The following is a 26,540-nucleotide window of genomic DNA, read 5'->3' on the forward strand; positions in this document are numbered from 1 at the left end:
TTTTGGTTGTTGTACAGTACTTTAAAGTTGATCAAGCATGGATTTTGGGGGGGTATGCACGAACCGACCGGGATGCACGAACCGACCGGGAATTACGTTAGTGTGTCAAAAGCAACTTTTCAAGTTTAATGGAAAGATAACAGTGATGTTTATATATCTAGACAATTACTACAGCCATGGCTCGACTCATTTGACTCATCGTGTCCTGCAGTGCCGCATTCCAGACGTGGAATATTTTGGCCTCAGGCTGCTTTCTGAATCATGATAGATATCATAGTTGACAGGTAATTGGCAGACGACTGCAGCAGAGGCCAGAAATGGATATATTTGGACCTGTAACTCAGGAATCTGTCATTGCCTTCCATTTTCCCTCCTCTTATCAGGTAGACCGGTAGATAAGGTTTACAATTGACAAGGAGAACAAGTAGAAGTATCATTCAACATTCATAAAAGCATGAAAACATACAAAATAAAATAGAAAAAGTCAAGCTCGCTTCGTAAATTCATAATACTCACGCTTATAAGTCACATCCTCCGCCGATTTCGCCGACGACACATCCATCTGGATATCCGTCTTCATCACAATCCCATCCTGGTCCGGTCCCTGGTCAGGCACGCCGCCAGTAACAATAGCATCCTGACTCCCCAGCGTAATATCACCCTGTCCCAAACGCCGATTACTCTTCAACGGGGTGCGCTGTCTCTGCATAAAATAGCTTGCGCTGGGCGACTTCGCGCTGGTAACGTTCGAGGAGCCGAATACAGCCGGTGCGTAGGTTTTGATTAGGACGGAGAGGGAGGGCGCGCAACCGCAGAAAATGGCTGTCATGGATAGAGTCAGAAGTGATATGCCGATCGGGGATGCAAATACATACCGACGTAAGCCTCGATCGTGCACCAGTTAAGGGAATCGGCTAGGAGGAGGTAGTACTCTTCTTCGGCGGAGGATAGTTTCTTGACGAAGCTATAGCGGACGCAGGCGGCTGATCACAGCATATCAGTAACAACCCTTTGTACGAATTGAGGTTGAATGTACCTGCAATGGACAGAATACCCAGGCCAAAAATGCCCAAGATAGCCCCCTTCTTGCGCCAACCCAGCTGTAGTCCGTAGAGCATTGGGACCGGAAGTAGATACGTCAAGATGTCCGTCACGATATTTAATATGCCATTCACTTCGTAAAACCGCTGCTGCGGTGCCATGGGCATACATCCCTCCGCTGTTGGATCCGTCCAGAACAGAGATGGAGGACTACAGCCTGCCAGGGCGCCGATGAAGCTCGCAAGGGATAGACCGACGTTGAAGAACATGACGAAGAAGACAGCCCAGCGCATATATTTTCGGGGATCGAGACGGAGGTAGAACCACAGCAGGGACATTTTGACAAAGCCCATGGAGGCGGTATAGAGAAGACGCGTAACCCAGATACACTGGCAACGATTAGAAAGTGGGTATACTCGGGAAGGGGTCGCTTTCATACCTTCAACATTGGCACGGTGTCGCTGGCTGATATAGCGAGGGCGTGCTTCCCGATTCCATATTTCGATCCGATCATGATCGTTATTGATAGTCCGAAATTGAGTATCTGGTTGAGGTAGGTGAGTATAGATGATCTGATGTATGGTTGAGGCGCTTACTGCTCCAATTATCATCAAGACTTATTTGTTAGCCTTGCTCTCTCATTTGGTCTTATTTACTTACTGTCATCCGTCCCCAGAGCGCGCAGTGTAAAGGTGCGTGCATAGATACGCAGCGCAATGATAATGGAGTCAAACACGATGAACCCAATGCCCACGCCAAAAGTCGCCGCATGGCGATTTTCCGTGACATCGATTTGGGGCTCTGCATCCTGGTCGGACTGCATCTTTGACGAGTGGTGAAGGACGAACCAGGAGCAGGGCCAGGCGTGCCAACAGGCTAAGTATGCAAAGCCATCTCCGACAATTTGTCACCACTAGCGGCAAAATGCCTCGTAATCCCGTAAGAACGCAAAGGAATCAACATCCTTGTCCATTTTCGGGCCGAGAACCAGGCCAGAAACTCAAAAAACGGCCCCAATCGATGCAGGAAATGGTCATCACACAGGGGCCACTCTGCGCCTAAACGGCTGGGGCTAAAACATTCAGGATTCAGTCTGCGACGAGGCACCGTGGAGTCATGGCGATTGACTGTTCGCATCTTGCTGGAAGGAGCATCAAGGACCTAGGAGATCGGACACTTGGCTTGGGCAAGATGGAGTTGGCTGACGGCAAAATCGATTATCGCAGATTCAGCCCCCAAACTCCACGGGGCCAGGCAGAGTTCATCGATGGAACTAGACTGGTCCACTGCGTTGCTCGACGAATAATGCCTAAACCATCCAGAACAAATTGTGGCCCTGACGGCGCTGCAGCGGTGCAGCGATGGCTCTGCGACGGCTCTGCGACGGCTCCGCTCGGCTCGGGGCTGTCCCGCCCTGAAACGCCGGTGGACAACACGATTCATTAGTCTCTGTTCCGGTCCCAGCGTGTGTTCGCCCTTGACTCTTGCGTCTTGACACATGCAGCGTGAGGGGCAATGGGTTTCCACTTTCCACTCTGCTCACATTCCCCCGGACAAATTAGTTGGCCGATGGCCCTGGTACCGAGGGGGAATACCAGCCGAGGGTGCTGCTCTTAAATATAGCCCCTCCTGCCAATTGATCCTGGGAAAGAAAAGGAAAAAAAGCAATTGCAATGGCTGAATCCAAGAACGTTGCGTTGGTCTTTGGAGCCAGCGGTATCTCCGGCTGGGCTGTCACCAAATGCGCTCTCTCGTACCCCACGCCCACCACCTTCGACAGGGTGATCGGCCTGACGAATAGGCCACTGCCTCTGGAGAAAAGTGGCTTACCCCAGGACCCTCGACTGGAGCTGTATCACGGAGTGAATTTGCGGGAAAGTCTTGATGATGTGCGGTCCCAATTGCAGGAGAAAGTTCCTAACCTGCAGGATGTCACCCATGTATATTATCTCGGTGAGTAAAACATAACTAACATACAGAGGTCATATCTAATTACCACAGCCTACTCCAATGCAACCGCCTACTCCGTGGACGTGATGGCTATCCGGGATATCAATGAGAAAATGACCTACAATGCCGTACACGCCGTCGACCAGCTGTGCAAGAACCTAGAGTTCTTCGTGCTCCAAACCGGAACAAACGTACGTACCAATCCAGCCATGGTCAACGGCCCTGCTAACCAGCCCAGAACTACGGAGTCGCAGTATTCCGTTTCCAAGAACACATCAAGATCGATCCTCCCTTGCGCGAGGACAATCCACGCATCCCTTCGCCCTGGGGCGACGAGATCTTCTACTACGCACAAGTCGACCTAATCAAGAAAGCCAACAAGGGAAAATCCTGGAAATGGTGCGAGGTCCGCCCAGACCAAATCATCGGTGCGTATCTACCCGAATTGCATATTGCCCAGTTTCAATTATACTAAATACATCACCGTTAGGCCACGTCCCCATACCCACAAGCATGACATACGTCGAGCCCATCGCGCTCTACCTGATGCTCTTCCGCTACGTGAACGGGCCCGGCGCAACCGTCGTCTTCCCAGGACCCTACACAAACTACATCCACACATACACCCCATCCTCGCAGGACATCATCGCCCGCTCAGAACTATACCTCTCCATCGAGAAGCCAGAGCGCGCACACGGGGAAGCCTTCAACACAGCCGACAGCGCCACCCCGATGCCCTGGACAGTCGTGTGGCCAAAGCTATGCGAATACTTCGGCCTTCACGGCCAAGGCGCCAGTCCCGAGGATAAGGGGTGGAAGGATATTGATAAGTGGTGGGTGGCGCACCAGGGCGAGTACACGAAGATGTGCGAGGAGTATGGCTTGACTCCTCGTGAGATTCCTGCAGCAACGTGGGTTTTCCTTTCGGCGGGGTTTAGTTTCCTGGGAAGGAACCGCGAGATGAGCTTGGATAAGATTCGGAGTGTGGGGTTTACTGAGGAGTATCCGGTTGCGCATGGCTATTTCCGCGTGTTTGAGCGGTTGGTGGAGGAGAGGATTATTCTTAGCACGGAGGCTTGGAAGAAATAGATGATCGTGTAGAAGATGTTGGATGACCATGCTGGGGCTTGTACAATTTATTTGATTATGATGTATGAGAAAATTGTATTGAGGCATGGAATTGCCCGACAGCCTTTACAAACCGTGATGTATACCCCTGCCGGTAAGTTATATATTTCGCTGGTCAAATGCAAATGGTAGGAGATTCCGGTCTCCCCTCATCCTGCTTTCAACAACCATTCATAAAGCGTCCAAGTCACAGCTGTGGTAGAGCATACTGCATTGGAACTTACCTCAGTAGTGCTAAAAAATTATACATCCTCAATAGAAGCATTTAATGCTGTGCTCTATGCAACCCATCGAGAACCAATCAGCGCTGCCTGCTGGCCAGATGTGGAGACGAGCCAGCTGAACCCTGAGACAACTATATTTAAACCTCTGCAATAGATCCAGGTATCGCGCCATAATGTCCTTGATTTTCAGTGGAGTCATTGAAATGGATATGCTAATTGTAATCATTATCAGCGCTGCATACAGATACTTTATTGTCGCATTCGGACTGGCTCGTACCGGCCATAACCTCGATGTGGGCGAGTTGTTCGAAACAAGGACGCTCTACTTTGATGCTGAGACAACCGGCGAAGGTATTATGGTGTGCGTTTCTATGGTGATATTCGTCCTTCATTCAGATCGTAGCAGATTCAACATATGTGTTGGCGGTTTCGTCCTGTTCACCAGTAGGCAGACTTGGGGGGATGGAATGGCTTTTCAACAGACTCATTGTTAACTATTGGATACACTCGTTATATGAGATCTTCAATTCAGATAGAAAGCGGCCGGGTTGAAGTATAATATTGGCGGCAAGCATAGGGCATATGTGTAACTAAATTCATTACCTACAAGAGGCTGCTCGGTAACGAATGGGATCCGCGTTGGAGGTGGCTTGGTGGCGTAATGTATAAACAGCAGAACCATGGTTGTAATCGAGCTTGGCCACCTAATAACGCGTGGCCAAGAAAATAGGCGCCGTTTATGCGATTGGCGTGCCTGATTTACAGTGTCTACGTATTTCAGGCTCTTTGAAACATATGACGTGTGCCCTGTGCTGGTGTCACCTCGGACAATTCTTGAACTGACTGGTGATTCCTTTTTTCTGGCATTTGCCACGATGAGAACCCGGAATTTGGCCGTGTGGAGGTACAGAATGGGGTGAATATGGGGTGAATATGGGGAAATGTGGGATATGGTGGGTAACTTGCTTTCGCTGAGGGCATCGGCGTTTGAAGGTCGGCTATAGCCATACTCCTCTATCCTGTACTAGAAATATTGTGTCGGATCGGTCGATCGTCATTATTATTCACCATTAATAAGTTGAAGGGCGTTTCGGTTAATCCAAAATGGAGAAGCAATGCTGGGTCCACGTCTTCCATGTGCTGGTTGTTTCAAATGCCGATGTCTGCGCGGGCCATGAATATCAGTATAAATAGCCGGTGATACAGTGTCGCACTTCACCAGCGAAATCGTTTTGCCACTATCAAGCCAAGAAAGATGCTGTCCTCGAATCTTAAATTGCTAGGGTCTGCCCTACTCCTCGGCCAGGGACTCTGCGACAGCACGCCGAGATCCATCCCGGCCGTGACGCAGCACACTCCTATCGTCCCGAATGACCTCCAGGCATTCTCGATTGAATTTTCCTTCTTCACTGACTATGCTGGCAACAAGTCGCATCCCAATGAATTCTCCAAGAACCTGTTGGCCAACTTTAAAAAGATCACCGGCGTGCAGCCCATAGTGAGAGTCGGTGGAACTTCTCAGTACATACTATCCGTAGACGTCTCCATTATAGGGAACAGGCTAACTATCGCAGAGACCACTCATACTATGACCCCGACCAGGAGGAGAATATCAAACTCATCTTCGCGAACCCAGACGACGACCAGCCGGAAACAGTTTACTATGGTCCGGCATTCTTCGAATCCTATGCTACACTAGGTCCCGTCAGGTTCTTCCACGGGCTGAACATGAACCAAAACAGCTCTATACAACGACTGCAGGAGGCTGCAATAGAGGCATGTACTATGATCGGACCTCAGCTGGAACTATTTGAGCTAGGCAACGAGTGGAACTTTGCGCCTGACAGGTACCGCGCAGCCAATTACTCCATGCTCGACTATGTCCACGAATGGAACAAGAAAGCTGCAGCCGTAACACATGCTGTTCAGACGTCTTGTCCTGGCAAATTCCCCGGATTCATGGCGCCTAGTTTTGCACCTCCTGAATTCACTGAGACTGATTGGGCTGGTGAGGACGTTTTTAAGCTTGGTTATGATCCTCACAATCTGACCAAGGAGCTCTCGTTCCACAAGTGAGTCACTTCGTTACATCTTACGCTATATCAATCCTTAATCAGACTGACTCTGCCTCCAAAGTTATATGGGAGAAAATAACCCAGCAACCAACCCCCCTGCGAGCTGGGACCTTCAGCGTATGATCCCCAGCCCCAATATATCGAACCGGCACTAATCGCAACAGGCCGCCTAATGAACCATACCAACATCCAACAGAACCTAGCAGCGCAGGCCGAGCGAGCCAAAGCCCTCGAATATCTCGGCCACACATATACAATCGGCGAGCTCAATTCCATAGCGAAGCAGGGCATAATCGGTGAAACCGACGTCTTCGGGGACGCATTATGGCTCGTTGACTTTTCTTTCTGGGCTGCCGCACACGTACAGCAATCTATCTATTCCGTTCTATTAACTCAGACGTGCATGACCAACTAACAATACTTTACTTTCTAGAGTATCAAACGCCTCCACTTCCACCAAGGCCTCAACTACCGCTATGCCTCGTGGCAACCCATCACCGGCAAAGGACAACCACCTAGAACCCGACCTCCATATTACGGGCAGATCATGGTTGCGTCTGCTCTCGGACACTCTAATAATGCGCGGATCGTCAATATCCCCCTAGATACAGAAACTGAATCCGCATATGCAATCTACAACGGAGCTCGGCTATCCAAGCTCGCTATCGTGAACATGCAGGCGTTTAACCAGACATCTACCGGTTCTCGTCCCAGCAAGGAATATAAATTCAGTGTCCCAGGTCATAACCGCACAACCGCCAAGGTCGAGCGTCTTATTGCGCCTGGGAGTGATGCGACGGATAGGGTTACTTTTGCGGGTGTTTCTTATGACCATGACCTTGCTCAGGGACGGCCTATTGTTGTTGGACCCAGGGAGGAGACTGTACGTGTTGAGAATGGAGTGCTTGCTGTCAGAGTTCCTGATTCTTCGGCTGTTGTGGTGTCGCTAGCTTGAGTTTTATAGTCGTTCTCTTCAGTATATGTACTCTCGCTATAGGGAGACAAATTTGGAGTAGCTGGATAAACTCTTCCCTGTCCTCATTTTACCCTGAATTAGCAGAGCGGGGAACTGAAAATGCCCGACAGCAATTTGCCGATCTGTCAAGCAATACAAATCCATTGGTGGGATTGAAGCTATAGCAGTGCCGTCTCCGCTTGGCTTATGAGCCCATCGGTCTTAATGATGATATTCAGCTGGAGCTGTGGAAGCATTTATTCATTGGGGGATTCTCTACTTTGCCTACTTTTATTGCCCTACGCTTCCATTCCAGATGCCACAGCTCATAAATCTTTTGGAGTAGTCCGCCAAATGCGTCCGAAATTCGAAATCCACCATGCCAGCCAGCTGCTGCTGTGCTTTCTCGCTCTGCCTGCTATTGTCAATGCCAGCCGCTCCCAGACACGCCTCCACTCCGGCTGGAAATTCTGGCACTCGCCAACAACCCCAGACGACATAACATACAGCATCCGACCAGACAACCAAAACGAAAGCCTGGTCGAGCTGCGCGACTGGATCCTGCCCGGCGCGAACGCCTTCATCGCAGATCCAGCAAAGCACTACGAGGAACCCGAATCCCCGCCGGATATCGACATCCCGTATGTCGACAACGACTTCGACGACACGAATTGGACGTCTGTTACCGTTCCGCATGACTGGGCTATAACAGGGGAATTCGTGAGCACAGATGAAGTCTCCGGCGGGATGGGCCGGTTGCCAGTTCGTGGAGTTGGGTGGTATCGATACAGCGATCTCTTTTTCCCAGCATCTGACAAGAATGGGAACCATTCGGTATTTCTAGATGTCGAGGGAATCATGTCGTATTCCATGGTTTGGCTTAATGGACATCTAGTTGGAGGCTGGCCGTATGGGTATGCGAGTTACCGGCTTGATCTGACCCCGTATGTGCGCTACGGAGAGGAGAATGTGCTTGCGGTCCGCGCGGAGAATCCCCAGTCAAGCCAGTTCTCACGGTGGTATCCTGGGGCTGGCATCTATCGTGATGTTTGGATTACAAAGGTTGCGAAAACTCATGTCGGGCTGTATGGGACTGATATCAGCACCAGGGGAGTCTCGCGAGGTAGGGCTACAGTTGATCTTGCTGTTACGGTGGACAACGAGAACAAGTGGGATGCAGATGTCAGGGTTGTCACTACAGTCCATGAGTATGTCTCTGGAAAGGTCGGACCCAGAGTCGCGACATTTCCCAACGAGACACTCCATCTGAGCCCTGGACAGTCGTCGTCCATCAACAGCTCCGTCACCATCAAGAACCCCTCCCTCTGGGGCCCTCCACCAACCCAAAAACCGAACATGTACGTCGCCATCACCAAGTTATACACCAAGAACCAACTCCTAGATCAATACTCAACCCCCTTTGGCATCCGCACGCTCGCATTCTCTCCCAGCCACGGCCTCCTAGTCAACAACGAACGAATTCCCATCCAAGGCGTAAACCAACACCACGATCTCGGCGCCCTAGGAACAGCATACAACCACCGCGCCGCAGCCCGCCAGCTCGAGATCTTGCGCGACCTCGGTGCAAATGCAATCCGCACAGCGCACAACCCCCCAGCACCATCCCTCCTCCACCTCGCAGACGAAATGGGCTTCCTCGTCCTCGACGAGATCTTCGACGTGTGGGAGGAGCCAAAACTCGACACAGACTTCCACCTCATCTTCAACGACTGGGCCGAGGCCGACCTGCGCTCTTTCATCCGACGAGACCGCAACCACCCCTCCATCGTCATCTGGAGCGTCGGCAACGAAGTCCCCGAACAGGTCGACAACCAAACCGCCGCTGGCAGGATCATGGCCTCTCTCCGCTCCATCACACATCAGGAAGATATAACCAGTAGTAACCCCCCTCGCCCCGTAACAGCATCCCTCAACCGCCCCGTCTCAAACAGCACCATGGCCCATAACATGGACGCCATAAGCCTAAACTACCAAGGCGAAGGCATCCGCTGGGGTCCCGCATACGCCCATCTCACAGGGAACCGCTCTCCACCGCAATACGACACCTTCCACGCCGAGCACCCAACCGCAGCACCGATCCTCGGCTCCGAAATCGCCTGGTCCCTCAGTTCCCGCGGCTCCTACTTCTTCCCCGTCTCGCCGTACCTCTCGGCACCTGTGAACGATACAAACGGCGGCGGAAACTCCTCCGCATACGAAATCAGTGCGTACGAAGTCTACTCCTCGGACGCCGGGTCCACGCCAGACCGCGTCTTCTTAACGCAGGACGAGCACCCCTTTGTCGCGGGTGGGTTTGTGTGGGCTGGATTCGATTACCTGGGCGAGCCGTATCCGTATGATGACGCGCGGAGCGCGTATTCTGGGATTGTGGACCTGGCTGGGTTTAAGAAGGAGAGGTTTTGGGTTTACCAGGCGAGGTGGAGGCCGGAATTGGCTATGGCGAAGATTGTGCCGCAGCATTGGAATTGGCCGGATAGAATTGGGAAGGTTACGCCTGTGCATGTATTTTCGAGTGGGGATGAGGCGGTGTTATACATTAACGGAGCTCAACAGGGGCCGAAAAGGAAAAGGGGGGAGGGCGAGTATCGATTCCGCTGGGATGAGGTTGTGTATCAGCCTGGGGAGGTTCGGGTTGTTGTGTACAAGGACGGGGAGGCTTGGGCTGAGGATGTGGTTGTTACGACGGGGGAGCCGGCGGCGTTGAGGCTTTCTGTTGATCGGAGTGTCATTGATGCCGATGGGGAGGATCTGGCGTTTGTGACGGTGGAGGTTTTGGATAGTCAGGGGAATGTGGTTCCGACAGCGGACGATGAGGTGCAGTTTAGTATTGCCAATGGCAGTGGTGCTGGGGTTGTTGTTGCTACCGATAATGGATTTCCTGCGGACTTGACGAGCTTTGCTTCCAGCAGCAGGAAAGCGTTCCATGGGTTGGCTCTTGCGATTGTACGGGCTGAAGAAGGTGTATCTGGGAATTTTGTTGTTGAGGCGAGCAGTGGTGGTCTTAGGGCTGCGGAGATTACCGTCACAGCACATTGATATCGAATATAGTATACAGGAATATAGCACAACATATCCAATCACAGCAATCTATGATGCAGTATAAACCACGCAGCTGAAAGGAAAAAAAGGAAAAAAAAAAAAGGGGGGGAAGAGACGGCCATCCCCATCCCTCCAAACATACCCAAGCTACTCACTATCACTCTCACTCTCCTCCGCCTTCTTCAAACTCTGCTCCTTTGTCAACTTAGGATCCCTAATACACAACGAAAACGCAATAAGCGGAACCGTCAAACAAATGCCCGTAATGCACAGAATCCTCTGTGTATGCATATACCCCAGGATAACCGCGTCCCGGTCCGGCGTGCCAACGGGGTTCGATTCCACAAACGTGAACGGGTCCGCGTAGACCTCTGCAGCAAGGGTCGCGTTGCCGAGATTATTCGTTAGTTCTGAGACCAGCGTCTGGGACCAGATTGCGCCGGCGATGGAGCTTCCGAGGGCGGAGCCGATGTTGTATGAGGAGAGGAAGAGGGCTGTTACGATGGCGAGGTCTGCGTGACTTGGTTAGCTCACGTTATAGGCAAGAGGTTTATATGGTGATTCTTACGCTCATGCTTGGTAGCTGTTTGGATACTTGCTTGCGCGGGATATGGGAACATCCCACCAGCTATTCAAGAGTCAGTCCATGTTGACAGAAGTGGTTGTAGGGGGTAAGGACAACGCACCGATACCGAGGATAATTTCACCAGCGACAATACCGCCATAGCTCGACCCGCTGTCTCCCCCGCGGAAGTGGTACAGAATACCAAAGGCAACAGTGAAGAGGCAGGTTCCTGCAACTATGAAACCTTTGAGACGTCGCACTTTCATGACAATGGCACCGAGAATGCAGCCGGCAATGACGGAGGCAAAGCTACGCGAGTTAGCGGAACAGAACTTGATCTGGAAAATATCCAGACTCACCTGTAAAGAGACGAAATCCGAGTAGCGCTCAGGACACTCTCGTTGAAGGAGACGACGAGGACGGTGTACAGGTAGTTCCCTTGCAGAGCCCAGGCTGGTGCTGTCAGTATACTGTCTTTCTGTCATTCCAGAGCAAACACATACCGCAATTAAGCATGACGGCGATCCCAATAGCGCCCCAGACAGCTCTATCTTTCAACAACTGCATAAATCAGCCAGATCCGCCTCAGCCTTATTCCATAGTACAACTCACCCTGAACGGAATCATAGGATGCTTGCACGTCTGCTCCCACCAAATCCACACCGGGATGCAGAAAACACCAATAACCAGCGGCGCAATAATCTTAGCCTGCTTCCACTGCTCGGCGTATCCTCCAGCAAGCGTAAAGGGGACGAGAATGAGGGCAAACACGGCGATCAGCAGCACAATGCCGACCAGGTCCATTCGCCAGAAAATCTCAACGAAGAAACGCTTTGCTCCGTGGATCTGGAGAAGACCTTGGTATGACTCGATCTTCTTTGCCTTTATATGACCGTACAGCAACGTCAGGAAAAGCGGGATTGAGCAGACTAGCCGGGTTAGTAGGCAGCTTCAGCGGACGTAGATGAAGGCTCGCATACCTGGGAAGATAATCGTGAACATGCCAATTCCCCAGCGCCAGGTCGTCACCTCCAGCACGGCGCTTGTCAGGTTTCCACCAATCCAGGTGTTGATCTACACTGTTAGCCAAATCCAACCAGTCCGACGGTCAAAAGGCAACTCACAATAAAGGGAGTCGCAGGGATGTACGAGAACAGAAGACGAGACCGCGTGGAAGTCGTATCTCCGATCAAAACCTCCACCAGGAACATGATCCCCGTATATCCAATCTACAACAGTCAGGCATCCATATCTGTGTTCTGAAAAAAAAGACGACATACCTGGTAAAGCACAGCGCCGGCGCAAAAGGTCTGGACGTTGCTTGCAGCGGTCTCGACAACGGTTCCTATCTGGTCAGCACACTCCATCCAGGCCAACAAGAGGACATACCCAAAGTATAAAAGAAAACCGAGAAGAAGATCAACTCCGTACGACCAAACATATCCGCGATTTTCGCAGCAGTGGGCTACCATCACTCAGTGACATGAACAGAGCAAAAACCCAATACCAATATAGACGGAGGACATACCTGCGCCGCAGCCGCAATAACCGAGCGAAGTACCTGCACCGTGGATAACAGACTATGGGTCGCATAACTCGCCGTCGCAACAGGCTAGACGTAAATCAACATGAGCAATCGCGCGATCAAAGATTAATGGAGCGGGTTGTTAAAAGTGGTTAGGAAAAACACACCTGGTACGTATTCCGTACAGTCCCGTCCAAACCATAGACATACGCGACCAACCAAACACTAGCGAACAAGCAAATGCGGCTGTAGAGACCCAGCTGTGAGCTGATGAGCTCGATACGCTTGACGCCGGGACTCATCTCTGCCGAGACGTTGGAACGTGCGACTACATCGTCGTACACGGGCGGAGGATCTGCTGCAACCGCAGAGACATCGCCGGTTTTCTTTGATTCTGGAACGGCGCCCATTGTGGAATACACTTGTCGATCGGTCCCTATCAATAAAAGAAGACCAAATGAGGAGAAGAATCACAAGCGCGAGCAGGGGAAAGAAAAAGCGAAAGGAGCTCCAGCTGGCGTGGGCAGGGATAAAAAGAGAGCAAAACGGCGTGCACGGATCGCAGTCGAATAATCTCCAGATCAGCCCATCTTATCAGATGGGGAACTGGGACGAAAAGTCTGCAGGACAGACAAATCAGCGGGAGTGCAGGCTCGTATTCGTCCGGGTCGTTGCTCTTGGCTGTCTACAAATACAGGCAAATCAGGAATCTCGCCCGCGCCCAGACTTCCAGTTCCGTGGGTTCGCCGACGCTGTTAATCTTATCGTCCCGGTTATCAATCAGTTCAATCTGAAGTCTACGGTACATGGCTGTGGAATGGTGGCCGTGGGTCTGGAAATGGAAAAAGTCAATTCCCAACTCCTGCTGTTGCACTCGATCGCGCCGCATTCCCCAAATCATTCATTAACTGGCACAATCCCTGCACCAACGTCGGCAACGCGTCGTGAGGAGCATCCGCCCGCAGAAGCCCCTGCGCCACATCCATCACTCGCCCCGGGTCGGCTACAACAGCAGGCCCGCGGATTCCGAACCCATGCAGCGCTGGACAGCCACGGCCAAGCGAGATGAACTTGTGCACGTCGTTGGTCTCATCGCCGTCAAGAAACACCATCGGGTAGCGGTCTCGCAGGGCCGAATTCGAGTCCGAGTTGGGGCTCGCGATATCGACGTTGGCTGCCATCTTGGACTCCCGCGCCTTGGACACAACACTATAGGACCAGAATGCCAGGCTAGCGTAGTACACCCCGACGGCCAAGAACCCCGTCAGTGCGCCTGGTGGCATGGCCTTCGCCGCTCGGAGGACTTGGCCTGCGTGCCAGATTGCGCGCCGAGAGTCGACGCTGTTGATCCATTCCAGGGCGCTGTGGTAGACTCTTCTCGCCTCTTTCTTGTCCTCTTTTCCTGCGAAGAGCTGCAGGTCTTCGACCGACATGAACACCAGCATGGACATTACCTCGTATACTAGGGATATTTCAGGACCGGGCATGTTCGCCCATTCGTGGCTGATCATGCGGAAATGCTCAAGGACTTGCGACAGTTCCTGCTGTCGCGAGTTGATGACCAGCGCGTTCCAGTGTTTCGAGTTGCCTTGCGAGATGAACTTTAGCCGGTGATACTCGTTTATCAGCGCCGATAGACCGTGTAGGATAACGAAGCCGGAGAGCTGGTAGTCCACCCGGCCTTTCCACTGAGACATGTCGCGTAGTGTATCAACCAAGGATGGCAACCGCTCCTGTCCCGGCGTCGCACTAGCAAGGTAGATGTCTCTCCATTCCGTGGCAGATTTGGCCTCCCACAGCGGCCGAATCATTGGGAAGGGAAGTTCCAAGTCCGCGTACGAGATTAGCGGGTTAATGTTCAACATCAATGCGGACTGTGCATCATGGAGGAATAGATGGTGGGCCAGCCTGGTATTGTTAGTAGTAGTAGTCAAAAACACTACTCTGAAAAAAGCATACCTCTTGAACGATTCTTGTTCCGCCCAGTCCCGCCATTTCCGGTCCAGCATTTCAGGTGAATCTTCAAGGGTAGGAATAATAGTTGAATAGATAGACCGTCGAAAGCGCAGTCCTCGGCGCAACATCTAAACTGTCAGTACCTCACACGCAGTTAGGCTAGCTAGCTAAGCTACGTACTGTCAGAACTGGCTGCTGGAAACTTTCTGCGATTTCCGTGCGTCGGCCGCTTCCACTCCAGATTCCTATATCAATGACCAGGACGTACGTCTGAGAAGCCCGCAGCTCACGGATTGTCCTATTATCGGTTTCATACTACCATTGTTAGACCCATACACGGACGCAACCGACATTTCATACCTTCTGAGCCATCTGAACACGTACAACCTCCGTCAACGCATATCCCAGCTTCCTTATCGTCGGAATAGTCGATCTCACAGCTGCAGCCGCAGCCAAAACACCCAACATATCCGGACTCTGCTCATTCGGATGAAAAGTCGGCCCATGGATCCACGAATCGACCTGCTGACTCTGGTGCGCAAAGTAATCCTGAATGAGGCTATCAAGAAGTTCCGTACTGGGGAACGACTTCATTATCCTCGTCAAGTTCGCCCCGAGGCTCGTTTGCAGGACCATGCCGAAAATCAGATCCCTGCTTCCTGGGGACAGCCGCTCAGACAGGATCTGGCGTTCCGATCGCACACTGGTCTCGGGGCTGTCGATTGACTTCGGGACTGATAGATAAGCTTGGTCTGCGAACGCGTGGTCCTCGTGCGCAGGTTGCCATGCCGAAAGCGAAGATCGCTGGTATGCCTCTGCGCCGAGCGCAATCCCGCTATCTGCATCGAGGCGATCGCTTGGGTCCTCGGGTTGGACGGCTGGATTAGCCGAGCCTCTGGAGTTGTAGAAATCGATCAAGCCGAAGTCGACCTCGGTCAGATCGAAGTCGAAATTCAGGTTATGGTCGTACAGGCGGTGGGCGTAGTAGTCGTTTGGAGGGAAGGCGGACGGGTCTACGAGCTCACCGGGCCGAGATAGCGAGACCAGGGAGTCGGGGATGAACTCGGGGAAGAACGTCCCGTCGACGCTGAATACTCCGCTCTCGTGGTCGACCAGCGGAGAGACAGTTTGTGTTGTGAAATCAGGCTGCGGTCGAGCTGTACCGTCGTATGAGTCCGGCACGGTTTCGACTGGTCCCGGATTCAATGGTGGGAGAAACGTATCCATCTGGGCGTTCGGTGTGACAAGTGGCTGGGTGTTCAGGTTCGGGTGTAGAGGAGGTGAGAATGTATCTTGCGATGACTCCATTGGTGAGAATTCCTCATCAAGTTGCTCATCGTTGGATCCTAGAACATCAGTACAGATCAAAGAAACAGACAAGTTGCACATACCTTGCTGCTCCGCAAACTCCGGCGCATCGTTCACACCAGCATCATTGTAATCGCAAAACAACTTCCTATCGCGACACCGACGACAGGGTTTCTCCTCGTCACATTTGAGCTTCGACGTCGCACAGGCCTTGCAAGCCTGCGAAACGCGACCGTTCTTCGAGTAAGAAGTGGTGCGCCTCCGCTTTCCGTCTTGCGAGTGACTGTGGCCGGCAGCGTGCCGTTTCAACAGGTCCCTACCAACCTGCATCAGTAAAGAATTCGAAGGGAGACTTGATGAGACTTACGGCCTCGAGAACCCCTTATTGCACACTTGACAAACGTACGGCTTCTCGCGGGTATCTACGATGCTCGGTCAGAGGAAACACCAACTGCGGCCAATTCAGAAACACTTGGAAAACAGACGTGAGCGAACATGGCGGATAAGGTGGTCCGCACGGTTGTAGCTCTTCCGACACGAGCCGAAGCCGCACTGGAAGTACCCTTGACGGGACTTGGAGTCCAAAGGCGAGTCATCGGGCATTCTGCATTACATTTACAGAGGGAGGTGGTCAAACAGGGATGAAGAGGGAGCGGGGGGGAGGTGGAGGAGGAAAGCCGGACTGAAGCTGGAGAAGTGAATAAAGCGGCAAAGCCCCGTCCATTTCTGCGTGGAGAGCTGCCATTATGCGGGGACCAATCGCAGCCCGCGGTTTACTACAGCTAAAATAGAGCAAAGCGGGCGAGATTTACGGGAGTCTGGGGATGATTCAGTTCAGTTCAGTTGACTGGGGTAAGTACTGCCGCTTCCACAGCCGGGCATGGATACTCTGGCTGAACCTAGCATCAGGAGATTACATATAGTCAAGTTCTTGAATCATCCGAGGATAATATCTTTAAAATTAGATCGTCTGATACCATTTGGCGCTTCCCCCGCGGGCCCGATGTGGTCTCGGAATGTGGGGGCGCATCCGACCGGTTGTCTCTGCAATGGAATCGTGAACAACAGGATGTCCCTTGCTTCTGGCTCGACTTCATAAAATAGACTTCTTTCTCGCTTAACATAATAATGTCCATAGCGAGACAGTCTCTGTAAAGACCTAGTTCAACACACTGTCATATCCATCATGGGTAAGCCGCCGAAGCCATCAAGTCTACATCTTCTAACAACATCAGGTCTCACCCCAGTCCATTTCTTCTCTCACGGCTCAACAATGATGCTGGGCGAGGAATCCGACTCTGCTGAATACTGGCACAAATGCGGTGCGGAAGCTCTCGCGCGCGGAATCAAGGGCGTTATCGTGATGGTATCCAGCCCTATCCTTCCTCAGCATCAACACAGCGCAACATCAACTTGCACAACACAATACTAACAAGTAACAACTCCAGGGCGCCCACTGGGATACCCTCAACGACGGTCTCGAAGTTGCGACAAACCCAACGCCCGACAAATCCCCCGTTGCCTACGTCCACCCCGACAAATACCAAAACTACAAACTCAATCCCGACATCCCAACCGCCCACCGATGCATCTCCATGCTCCGCGCCGAAGGCTTCAATGCCAACCCGAACGACACCTTCGACTGGATCCACGATGTCTACCTCATCCTAATCCACATGTTCCCTACGCAGTCCCCGCCCACAACCATCATCAGCATGAACGCGCGCTACGACCCGCACTACCACCTGAAGATCGGATCCGTGCTGCGTCCTCTCCGCGCAGAGAACTACCTTTTCATCGGCACGGGGGGCGCAGTGCACAATCTGTACCGGAACCGGTGGGCGCCGATGCTGCGATTCCGGGATAACTTTGCAATGGAGACGCCGCCGGAGGACTGGGCCCTGGAGTTCCGTCAGGCGGTTGAGGATGTTATTACGAAGACGCGCGGTGGGCCGGCTTTGAGACGGGCGATGACGAGGCTGATGAAGCATCCTAGATTTCGGGATGCGCATGCTACGGACGATCACTTTATGGCGGCGTTGTTTGTGGCTGGCCTTGTGGGGGATTGGGAGGATAGAGGGGTGAAAGGGGTGCTTGCGGCGGAGAGCTGGGAGTTGACGAATATGTGTAATTCGCAGTTCACGCTTGGGGACTGGAAGGAGACTACAGTAGCTGCCTAGTGTCCTGGCCTTCTTGGGGTAGGCTGATATAGTTTCTTGTTTCTTGGTATAACATGCATGGCTTCTTGTAGTATAGTCCGCTTAGCACCACCTTATATTGCTGCAGTCTAGCACACTCGTTGAATTCTCGGCCACTTACGAGACACGTGAGTCTAGTATGCTGCTGATTCATTCGTTGCTCTTTCCATAGATTGAGCGTACCAGATTGACTACCAGCAGTACGAAATATTGGAACCGAAGGCATTAGATGACAAGATTATACAATCTAGCCTAACCATCACACTGTAGCTAAGTCAAATCCTCCTCCTCAAAAACGACACCGTATAGTACCCCAAGGTCGAAACCGTCGCCACAAACGAAAACAGTGTAATCATGCCGCCAGTAATCATACCCTGATGGAAGAAACCAACACTCTTCCCAGATCTCTGCCCCGTAGGCGGCAGTGGTGCGACTGCTTCATTCCACGCCGTGATTGCCTCTTGTGAGCCGGGCTTGTCCAGAACCCGGCGTACGAGTGCGTCACTGCTGCTTTGTGAGACGAACTGTGGTCGTTGGACTTGGAAGAGTGCGGTGCTGTATCGGGTTTCACGGCTTGGTTGGGAGTTCACTGGGTATGCAGGCCCGATGAGCATCTCAAGTGGCACTTGGTTTATCCATGAAGTATGGGCGTCGATAAACTGGGTTAGGTATTTGGCGGAGGTAGGCCCGGCGAAGGCGTATGTTGCTGCTAGTGTTTCGAAACTATACAACGATTAGCACAATCCCAAATAGTGAACAGAATAGTCACATACGAAGCGCTGAAATCAATCGCGTCGTCAAGGCTTGTGATCGGATGGAGAACGAGAACTTTCTCATCGACTTTCTTCTGCAGCAAAGGGGATTCTCTATTATGGACCTCGACGATGCCCCATCCAGTGCCAGAGACCAGCACCCGTGCGCTGGGGTCTTTGTGGGCTAGGTCTATAAATGATAGCCCGGAGCTTGCACGACGTGGATTAACAGCCTTTTGCCTTTCCTCGCCGGTAGGGCCAGAAAGGTACTTGGACGAGTGGAGGATAACGAGCTCAACGAATGCTTTCATAGCAAACTCGTGAACTAGCACTACATCTGGTGAGTATGTAGATCGACCCCCGAAGGCGAACCGTGCATCCACTAGGGCCTTTGCAGCAGCTGGCATGTCCGCTGTCCCATCGACGACGGCGACTGTCCTGGCTGTGGCTGGGGAGGTGACGCTGTTCTCCGAGATAGAAGGAGTGTTGACTTGCGCAACCACCAAAGCCTTGGTGAGAAAAGCAGCGTCCGGTCTCTCCTCGCTAATGGCAAACGTATCTGCGTCCAAAGCCTGTGGGAGAATCTGCCGAAGCAAAGGGGGAAGGGCCATTGTATTCTTGGTCAACTACACCAGTTAGCAGGCTGCACTCCATCCGATATTCATAAACACACCTCAATAATGATACAATTCCCCGCCGCTAAAGCTGCAGCCAGAGCCGATACCACCGAAAAGAACATCGTGTGTGTTCCAGGAATGATATAAACAATGCCCATCCCTCGCAACGCATCCCCGTTATCCCTCCCCTTCGCAACCCGATATTCTCTCTCCAAGTCCTCCTCCAGATTCAACGAGAGATAGTGCGTCCGCACTTCCCTCAGCGCGAGACAGACCTCCGCCTGGACCTCCTCTGCGGCATTTCCAGAGTCACTCTGCAACGCGCTCCTGATCTGGTCGATATGCTGCACGAGAGCAGTTTGCAGCCGATGGAACTGGGACTGCCTATAGCGGATGTTGTGTGCGCGGCCGTCAATTTCAGCGGCGACAAGGCGCGCGAATGGCTGCGGAGAGACCATACTATCGTTCTGTATGGTTGGTAGTTGTATCTGAGACTCCTGTTGCTCTCGCAAGGAGGTGGGCAAGCTGAAGAGGAGCCTATGGTGAAGGTATAAACGCTATGTGGGCGCCCGTTGCTCGGGTCAGCTTCACCTCCCTCCAAAAAGCTTCCCCACTCATCTTCCGAAACCATGCAAGGAGTGGATTCATTGCCTCCAGATACGCTGGAGATTGTCTGATGTGGCCAGCTCGGGATGTGGAGGAGGGATCCCTCCCCGAATGCCGCAAGGAGTCTGGATGCTCTAAGACCAGCGTCTTTCTTCCCAACGCCATATCCTATCTACCTTCGACCCATCTGCAGAGCATATTCTGGGCCTGCCAAAATGTCAAGAACAGAAACCACAAACACATCCACCCTCGCTGTCCTCGCCGACTACGAACTCCACCACAGCGGCGTACCATCTCCCAACGCCAGCCAAAACACCACATCTCCATCTCCTCAGCAACCCCAACAACAACAACAGCCTGCAAACTGGCCCACTAACCATCGTCGGGTCCCCCCCTATCGCCCTGTGAATCGCAGCCTCAGCTTCGAGGAGCGCGCGGCTGGGTCTAACGTGCCGGAGTTTATCTTCATTCAATCGATGTTACATGGATGCTGGTTGAATGCGGTATGTTCTTTCTACACTCTAAAAATGTGATGAGATCTTTGCTAAAAGTATACGAAGTCTGTTGCTCGACTATGGAGATTCACCGGCGGAAGGATGAATGATCGGATATTCCACTATGAGATTGGAGGGGAATACTAGCTGGCACATATTACCACTTCTCTATCTAGTATACGGCGTGCTCTCGCAGCCATACAATACCCAATACCAATACCAAGATCTGATATAATATCAATATCCATTCCAACATCTAAATCCACCTCCATGTTATCTCCCTCTCTATTTATACCCACCCAAAAATCACGAACTAGCCCTAACCCCCATATCCCCCAACTCCTCTCCCAACTTCACTCCCCCAACCTCCACTCCCTCCGCCGGGGTAAGCACATACAACATCCTCGCCCAACTATTCCCTGGCGTTACATTTCTCCACGCATGGTTTGTTCCCCTCTGAACCGCCACATCCCCCCTCTTCAACAACCTCGTCTCTCCCGAATCCAGCAAAAGCTCCACCTCGCCCTCCAGTACAACGCCATAATCCAAGCTAACAGTGCGATGCATCGGGCTCGTGGCCCCCGGCCGCATATCGACAATGCGGCACACCGAGCCGCTGGAGATGACCAGGCCCGGCGAGTTTCCTGGCTCTAGGTAGCGCGCGTACTCGGGGATATCTCTGTCGTTTGCCAGACGGGCGGGGAAGTGCGAGGAGGTGTAAGCGAGGGAGAAGTGCGCGCTGTCTGGAATTGGTTGGACCGGCATCGTTTCGGAGAGGGCTGTTGAGAAGATTGCCTGTCCGGTTTCGTTGTGGGTTGTTATATACCGGGAGAGGGGTCGGAGATTTTTGGAGCTATCGTTGTTGTTGTTGGTGGTGGCGGTGGCAGACATTGTGACTGTTTGGTTGTTCTTATTCGTTGGGTTGGGTTTAGAAGAATGGGCTTGGTTTGTATTTGCATGCAGGCTGGTTAAGGCTGTTGGGTGGTTGTTATATCTAGCTACGGTAACTCGTGCTGTTCGGGTCCACATCGGGAGCGGAGGCGACACATTGGAGATGGGATGAAGATTTACACTGAACTACCGAGGTGGACGTCTATTTCAATTGAATTGCAACCCACTGTCCGTTTCTGTCTAATATTATACTGACCCACCACTGGCATCATAGGTGCCGCTCACAGCGGCGGAATAATCGGCAGTGTAACATAGTTGTCACCATGGCCAAAGTTGATATGATTCTGGCCCTGGAATTTCTCCGGAGATCTAGATAGTAGTCTTGTCAGTCTGATTCCTTCCCTGATTCAAAGTATCACCAGAACATACCTATCAGTAGGCGAATTGTGAAGGAAAATCCCACTGCCCTGCGTATCCCCCGAAGACACCTCGAGAACAATCTTACCCCCCTTCTCAACAACGACATTCGTCGGCCACACCTCCACGTCAACAGGATACACTTCTCCCGGAATGACCGGAAGCACATCTGTCGAGTAATAGTCTCGGTGCGGGAGATAAGGTCTGTGCCGCGCATGCTGGGCGTTCACTTTGCGCAGGCTTACGCGCAGCCAGCCCTTGCACAGCGGAACCGGGTCGCCGGCTGTGCCGGTGTAGAATACCTCTTTGCCCTCTGGGGAGATGTACCGGAGGGTCAAAAAGAGGTCTATATCACGGGCCGTCGGGGCGCTAGGGTATGGGCTCATAGAAACGTTCAGGTGGGCTACAATGTGGCCAGTGATCTCTGTTTCCGTTTCAAACGCGGGCGTGGTGAACTGGACCAGCGATGGGTTTTCCAACGTGCCCAGCGCGGGATAGCTGAGTTTGGTGTACCGTTCCTTGGGCGGGGTCAGGACAAGTTCCTTTTGAGATGTCAGGTAGTACCGCGTGTACTGGGTGCGAGCGATTGGCCATTCGGTCTCCTGGCGACGAGGGTACGTTTTCTCTGACTCGGCGTTGTTGAATCCAACGTCTCCTTTGCGGAGGACGAGGTCGACCTTTGGTGCTGTGCCTGTGGACCAGCCGGCGCGGTCCTCGCCCTTCAGGAAGGCATCCAGGAAGCTACGTTGGATTTCGACTTCTTCTTTGTAGTAGAAGGGTAGATCGTGGCGCCCGGTGATGAAGCGGAGGTATTTGAGTTCGCTGCCTGCTTGCGTGTAGCCCTCAACGTTACCTCGCAGATGCAATAGTATGCCACCCCAGTTGGCGACGGACAGGAGAGGGACCTGGTCAATCGTCAGTACAGTTCTAGTCAATCAGGATGGCCAATCCTGTTCACCTGTATATCAGACATGGTGTACTCCTTGCTCGCATAGTAAAGGTCATCCCTGAAGTTATTCTCCGCGTTGTCAATCGTCTGATCCTGGCGATTCGCAACCAGCTCCTCCTCTGGTAAATCGCCCTCAATTGTATCGACGCCCCAGTTACGAGCAGATCGCCCCGGTCGTCCATACTGGTTACTCACAACCTGGCGGTCCCACCAGAACTTGATAAATGCATTCGACAGGATCCCTCCATGTCGACACCGGTCACGATAGTAATCCGACATTCCCTCCCAGGGGATCATACAGGCCAGACCCTTTGGCTGCCTAGCACCGACACGCCACTGGCTCCCAGCGTAGTAGCTAATCCCAAGCAGACCAACCTTTCCAGATGACCACGGCTGCTCCGCAGCCCATTCCACCACGTCGAAAAAGGCCTCGCTGGTTTCGCGCGACATGGTGTCGAGCTTTCCGCGGGACTGGCCTGTGCCGCGCTCGTCTGCCCGTACAACAGCATACCCATGGTTTGTCCAGAAAGCAGGGTCTGGCGTTTCCCAAGCGGAGTGTGTGGAGCGGTGTTCCGGGTTGACTTCGCTGAAGGACTTTGGATGGAAGTCTGCGTAGGGAATATCCTTGCCGTAAGGTCCATATGTTACCAGCACAGGTGATTTCTTGCTTCCCTTTGGTCGGTAAACGTTGCATCTGACAAGACCAGAATTGTCTTTCAGTGCAATTGTTACATTCTGCTCGAAAATGTAGGGGAACGAGGTCTCGTCCCTGGTGGTGATGTCTTCGCGCACAGGGTTCGGCATGCTGAGCTTGGCGGTAGAACAAATAATCAATTTTCTCTTCAGTAAATCAAGAGGTCTGATCATAAGTTTCACGGAAAGTGGGATAAATATCTGGGTTACCCCCTCACTGCGTGTGTCGCGCCATCCAGGTACCCTCCCGACGTGGAGCCGATTCGGGCCACCCGACGGTTCTTCTCCGTCCGAGGCCATAGTCGCCTGTCGGAAAACCGGCAGTGATGGATGTTTTAACAAGCGAGTGTTGGTATTCTCTGTTTTCAGGATAGACCAAAACTTTGTGAGTTTTGTGTTGCTAGCATCTTGCCCCGTACAGCAGTCTGTCTACGCAAAATGGGCAGTATCAGTCAGGAAGAGGGCCAGGGCCTTCGCATCCTTATTGCCGGTGCTGGTATTGGTGGTCTTTCAGCGGCAATTGCTCTGAGAAAGCATGGGCATCGCGTCGAGGTAATCCCATTCGTCTGAGTGCCTTGATTGTCCTAATGATAGGAAACAGCTCTTTGAGCGCTCTCGGTTCGCCAACGAAATCGGAGCCGCCATCCACCTAACGCCCAACGCAAATGCTGCTTTGTTGAAGCTCGGAATCGATGCCACAACTCTCGGTGCAGTTGAATCTAAGAAGGTCCGTATTGCATATGCTGGTTGGTCGGGAACATACTCATCGGAATAGATGCGCGTCTTCCCTCCAAACGGCCCGGAAATCTTCTGTCTGGATATCGAGAAAACTGCGGGCTTCTGGCGACAGGTTTACCTTCTACCTTTCAACCTACCTTCCATTGATGCACATGCTGATCTTTCCAGCGCTGGCTGCTCGTACACCGGGCCCATCTCCATGAGGGTTTAAAGATCGCTGCTCAGGCTCCGGGTCCTGGCACCCCTGCTCGACTCCATACTTCTAATAAGGTCGTCGACATCGATCCTCACAACGCGACCATCACTCTTGAAAATGGCGAAGTAGTGACTGGGGACCTTGTGCTCGGTGCAGATGGCATACACTCCGCAGCGAAATCAAAGCTACCTGGTGGGAAGAATATCAAAACGTTCACCTCAGGCAAAAATGCTTTTCGATTCCTCATCGCGCGCAAAGATGTGCTGGATGACCCTGATACGAGGGATTTGGTACAAGAGCTGGGTACATGGTACATGTTCGATAGCCCCGAGCGCCGCGTGGTCATCTATCCCTGCGCCAACCACGAGCTGCTCAACTTCGTATGTATCCATCCAGACTCCATGTCCAAGATCAATGACGGCTCGGAGTGGGATCAGGGTGCGAGCAAAGAGTCTCTGCTCGATGTATACAAGGACTTTAGTCCCCAAGTCCAGAAACTTCTGTCAAAGGCCGATCCTACCACTTTGAAAGTATGGCCTTTGCTTGACACCGACGACCTCCCCACCTGGGTCGAAGGCCGGCTTGCTGTTCTAGGAGATGCCGCACATCCATTCCTGCCGTACCGTGCGTCGGGAGGTGCTATGGCTATCGAAGACGCTATTTCGTTGGGTGTAATGCTTCCACAGGATGTTCGCCCGGAAGATATCGCCGACCGACTTAAGCTGTATGAGAAGGCTCGCCGCACCCGCGCGACAACTGTCCAGCAATTGACCCGGAAGAGCTCTCACGGGCCTCTTCCACCAGCCGAGGGTATGACCCTACATGCCTTGCAGAAAATCAGCTAACCTTTTCCCAGAAAAAACAATGACCGAATACATCTACGGCCATGACGAATACGACCATTCCACCCAGATTCTCCGGAAACATCTCTGGAGCAAAGGACCACAAAAGTACTGGCGTCAGCCCATCGTATTCGGGCCCATGCCCGGTCCGCGGCAGGATTTCGAAGGACTCAGCCGTCTTGATCGATCACACAAGTCCACCTTCCAAACTACCTCGATCCGATTCAAGACGAGTCGGACACTCCTTCAAAATCTCCTCCCGAACGACTCCTACTCTTTCATTACACCGAGCACAGTCGCCACCGCAACATTCTCGCAGACCCTTCTCAACGGGATGGACTGGCTTGGAGGCGGCGGCTACCGCCATCTTGGCCTATACATCGATGGAGTGCAGTATAAAAAGGCCAACGGGGAGGCTGTGATAGGAACTTACTTGCCCATTCTCTTCGAAAGCCTCACCGACCCAATAGTAAGCGGCCGTGAAGAGCTCGGGATGCCCAAGCTATATTCCGCCCTGGATGCGAACGAGCGTAAGGGGTCATATTACCTGCAGGCTAGCTGGCAGGGTGCGGTTTGGGGTCGTTTCCGCTGGGAAGGCCTGGAAGACGAGGATCCCAATGCGAATGCTGGGCCGGGAGACAGTGGTGTCAATGGTGGCTTGCTGCTTCACCGCTACATCCCCCAGGTCGGTGCAGACTGCAAGGGTCAACCGGATGTGGAATACCCTGTGCTTGTACCAAATGCGGATGAGTCCAAAGTTCTTGTCTCCAAGGTAACTCGGGTCCGCAAAGCAAGGAAGGCTTCGCTGGAGATTGATGGCCTGGACTGGAAGGCTCTGCCAACATTGCACCATATTATCGAGCGCTTGGCAGAAATACCCGTGGATGAGATTTTGTCTGCAAAGATTGTTGAGGGTGAAGGGGTGCCTGATGTGTCGTCAGCGAGGCGCATAGATTAACCTTATTCAAAATATATTCGTAAACGTTCCTAGTATCAGTCCGAGAATCTAAAAGAATACACATTCTTGATAGATTTGTAATTAGCCAGGCTGCAAGACATTGATGCGATGTTGAGAATAGATAGAAAGAGTCGCTAGATTAGTGAAGTCAGAAACAATTGCACCATCCTGCCGGTTGGCGCCTGCAGCCATCACAACAATCACGACGATGAGTACCGAACGCAGAGGGGGGAAACAGCCCGATGTCATACATTCCCTGGAAATATTCTGGACAAATGAGAGCCTTGGATGCGCCATATTGCTTTTTACGATCAGCAGTGCTGCTTCCTATGGGAGGCTGACGGTCCGTGAACACAGCGCACTGTCATGTCGCTTCCAAATCCTGAATCCTTCCTTCTTTTT

At 52.4% G+C, this 26,540-nt stretch overlaps 12 protein-coding genes across 12 annotated transcripts; 6 read left to right on the forward strand and 6 right to left on the reverse strand.

Moving 5' to 3' along the window:
* Positions 1–415: 415 nt before the first annotated feature.
* Positions 416–2,319, reverse strand: ASPSYDRAFT_209310 (uncharacterized protein). Its single transcript, XM_040843963.1, has 6 exons — positions 1,702–2,319; positions 1,638–1,657; positions 1,481–1,585; positions 1,037–1,430; positions 876–983; positions 416–822 (listed from the first exon to the last, which is right to left on the reverse strand). The coding sequence occupies exons 1-6, from the start codon at positions 1,862–1,864 to the stop codon at positions 485–487; spliced, it is 1,128 nt and encodes a 375-aa protein (XP_040698876.1). The 5' UTR covers positions 1,865–2,319; the 3' UTR covers positions 416–484.
* Positions 2,320–2,477: 158 nt separating this feature from the next.
* Positions 2,478–4,277, forward strand: ASPSYDRAFT_81267 (SDR family oxidoreductase). The gene is made up of 4 exons (XM_040851081.1): positions 2,478–2,994; positions 3,043–3,182; positions 3,230–3,419; positions 3,482–4,277. The coding sequence occupies exons 1-4, from the start codon at positions 2,715–2,717 to the stop codon at positions 4,078–4,080; spliced, it is 1,209 nt and encodes a 402-aa protein (XP_040698877.1). The 5' UTR covers positions 2,478–2,714; the 3' UTR covers positions 4,081–4,277.
* Positions 4,278–5,598: 1,321 nt separating this feature from the next.
* On the forward strand, positions 5,599–7,373 carry ASPSYDRAFT_93096 (glycosyl hydrolase family 79 C-terminal domain-containing protein; the record flags this gene model as incomplete). The annotated part of the gene is made up of 5 exons (XM_040852777.1): positions 5,599–5,864; positions 5,918–6,415; positions 6,480–6,535; positions 6,583–6,779; positions 6,852–7,373. 5 exons carry the CDS (start codon positions 5,599–5,601, stop codon positions 7,371–7,373), a joined length of 1,539 nt encoding a protein of 512 aa, XP_040698878.1.
* A 354-nt stretch (positions 7,374–7,727) lies between these two features.
* On the forward strand, positions 7,728–10,430 carry ASPSYDRAFT_81268 (uncharacterized protein; the record flags this gene model as incomplete). Its single annotated transcript, XM_040851082.1, has 2 exons — positions 7,728–8,555; positions 8,688–10,430. The coding sequence occupies 2 exons, from the start codon at positions 7,728–7,730 to the stop codon at positions 10,428–10,430; spliced, it is 2,571 nt and encodes an 856-aa protein (XP_040698879.1).
* Positions 10,431–10,580: 150 nt separating this feature from the next.
* sit1 (putative siderochrome-iron transporter Sit1) lies at positions 10,581–12,825 on the reverse strand (the record flags this gene model as incomplete). The annotated part of the gene is made up of 12 exons (XM_040849907.1): positions 10,581–10,945; positions 11,002–11,061; positions 11,120–11,307; positions 11,358–11,451; positions 11,502–11,559; positions 11,611–11,927; positions 11,979–12,072; positions 12,123–12,227; positions 12,279–12,343; positions 12,388–12,463; positions 12,527–12,610; positions 12,691–12,825. 12 exons carry the CDS (start codon positions 12,823–12,825, stop codon positions 10,581–10,583), a joined length of 1,641 nt encoding a protein of 546 aa, XP_040698880.1.
* A 546-nt stretch (positions 12,826–13,371) lies between these two features.
* On the reverse strand, positions 13,372–16,390 carry ASPSYDRAFT_93099 (uncharacterized protein; the record flags this gene model as incomplete). Its single annotated transcript, XM_040852778.1, has 7 exons — positions 13,372–14,431; positions 14,483–14,607; positions 14,660–14,794; positions 14,840–15,825; positions 15,871–16,103; positions 16,155–16,209; positions 16,273–16,390. 7 exons carry the CDS (start codon positions 16,388–16,390, stop codon positions 13,372–13,374), a joined length of 2,712 nt encoding a protein of 903 aa, XP_040698881.1.
* A 327-nt stretch (positions 16,391–16,717) lies between these two features.
* On the forward strand, positions 16,718–18,209 carry ASPSYDRAFT_184578 (DODA-type extradiol aromatic ring-opening family dioxygenase). Its single transcript, XM_040843551.1, has 3 exons — positions 16,718–16,977; positions 17,023–17,153; positions 17,236–18,209. Exons 1-3 carry the CDS (start codon positions 16,974–16,976, stop codon positions 17,965–17,967), a joined length of 867 nt encoding a protein of 288 aa, XP_040698882.1. The 5' UTR covers positions 16,718–16,973; the 3' UTR covers positions 17,968–18,209.
* Positions 18,210–18,260: 51 nt separating this feature from the next.
* Positions 18,261–19,812, reverse strand: ASPSYDRAFT_60827 (uncharacterized protein; the record flags this gene model as incomplete). Its single annotated transcript, XM_040849908.1, has 3 exons — positions 18,261–18,708; positions 18,759–19,363; positions 19,411–19,812. The coding sequence occupies 3 exons, from the start codon at positions 19,810–19,812 to the stop codon at positions 18,261–18,263; spliced, it is 1,455 nt and encodes a 484-aa protein (XP_040698883.1).
* A 308-nt stretch (positions 19,813–20,120) lies between these two features.
* On the forward strand, positions 20,121–20,976 carry ASPSYDRAFT_49221 (uncharacterized protein). The gene is made up of 2 exons (XM_040847793.1): positions 20,121–20,463; positions 20,521–20,976. The coding sequence occupies exons 1-2, from the start codon at positions 20,176–20,178 to the stop codon at positions 20,599–20,601; spliced, it is 369 nt and encodes a 122-aa protein (XP_040698884.1). The 5' UTR covers positions 20,121–20,175; the 3' UTR covers positions 20,602–20,976.
* On the reverse strand, positions 20,420–21,396 carry ASPSYDRAFT_49222 (cupin domain-containing protein). The gene is made up of 2 exons (XM_040847794.1): positions 20,521–21,396; positions 20,420–20,463 (listed from the first exon to the last, which is right to left on the reverse strand). Exon 1 carries the CDS (start codon positions 21,343–21,345, stop codon positions 20,761–20,763), a length of 585 nt encoding a protein of 194 aa, XP_040698885.1. The 5' UTR covers positions 21,346–21,396; the 3' UTR covers positions 20,420–20,463; positions 20,521–20,760.
* A 230-nt stretch (positions 21,397–21,626) lies between these two features.
* ASPSYDRAFT_159268 (CocE/NonD family hydrolase) lies at positions 21,627–23,515 on the reverse strand (the record flags this gene model as incomplete). The annotated part of the gene is made up of 3 exons (XM_040842811.1): positions 21,627–21,714; positions 21,775–22,667; positions 22,721–23,515. The coding sequence occupies 3 exons, from the start codon at positions 23,513–23,515 to the stop codon at positions 21,627–21,629; spliced, it is 1,776 nt and encodes a 591-aa protein (XP_040698886.1).
* Positions 23,516–23,842: 327 nt separating this feature from the next.
* Positions 23,843–26,138, forward strand: ASPSYDRAFT_93105 (putative salicylate hydroxylase; the record flags this gene model as incomplete). Its single annotated transcript, XM_040852779.1, has 5 exons — positions 23,843–23,956; positions 24,006–24,131; positions 24,180–24,254; positions 24,311–25,148; positions 25,195–26,138. 5 exons carry the CDS (start codon positions 23,843–23,845, stop codon positions 26,136–26,138), a joined length of 2,097 nt encoding a protein of 698 aa, XP_040698887.1.
* Between the last annotated feature and the right edge of the window lie 402 nt (positions 26,139–26,540).

This window comes from Aspergillus sydowii (genome assembly GCF_001890705.1).
Source record: "Aspergillus sydowii CBS 593.65 unplaced genomic scaffold ASPSYscaffold_12, whole genome shotgun sequence".
In the NCBI taxonomy this organism is placed as follows: Eukaryota; Fungi; Ascomycota; class Eurotiomycetes; order Eurotiales; family Aspergillaceae; genus Aspergillus; species Aspergillus sydowii.

Bases quoted from the DNA above. Each gene is read 5' to 3' on its own strand.
- ASPSYDRAFT_209310 (XM_040843963.1), bottom strand. From the start codon at position 1,864: ATGCAGTCCGACCAGGATGCAGAGCCCCAAATCGATGTCACGGAAAAT. The intron at 1,586-1,637 runs GTAAGCGCCTCA...TACCTCAACCAG, and splicing joins TCTTGATGATAATTGGAGCA to ATACTCAATTTCGGACTATC. The intron at 823-875 runs GTATGTATTTGC...TATCCATGACAG, and splicing joins CACGATCGAGGCTTACGTCG to CCATTTTCTGCGGTTGCGCG.
- ASPSYDRAFT_81267 (XM_040851081.1), top strand. From the start codon at position 2,715: ATGGCTGAATCCAAGAACGTTGCGTTGGTCTTTGGAGCCAGCGGTATC. The intron at 2,995-3,042 runs GTGAGTAAAACA...TAATTACCACAG, and splicing joins CACCCATGTATATTATCTCG to CCTACTCCAATGCAACCGCC. The intron at 3,420-3,481 runs GTGCGTATCTAC...CATCACCGTTAG, and splicing joins CCGCCCAGACCAAATCATCG to GCCACGTCCCCATACCCACA.
- ASPSYDRAFT_184578 (XM_040843551.1), top strand. The intron at 17,154-17,235 runs GTATCCAGCCCT...TAACAACTCCAG, and splicing joins TCAAGGGCGTTATCGTGATG to GGCGCCCACTGGGATACCCT.
- ASPSYDRAFT_49222 (XM_040847794.1), bottom strand. From the start codon at position 21,345: ATGTCTGCCACCGCCACCACCAACAACAACAACGATAGCTCCAAAAAT.
- ASPSYDRAFT_49221 (XM_040847793.1), top strand. From the start codon at position 20,176: ATGTCAAGAACAGAAACCACAAACACATCCACCCTCGCTGTCCTCGCC. The intron at 20,464-20,520 runs GTATGTTCTTTC...AAGTATACGAAG, and splicing joins ATGGATGCTGGTTGAATGCG to TCTGTTGCTCGACTATGGAG.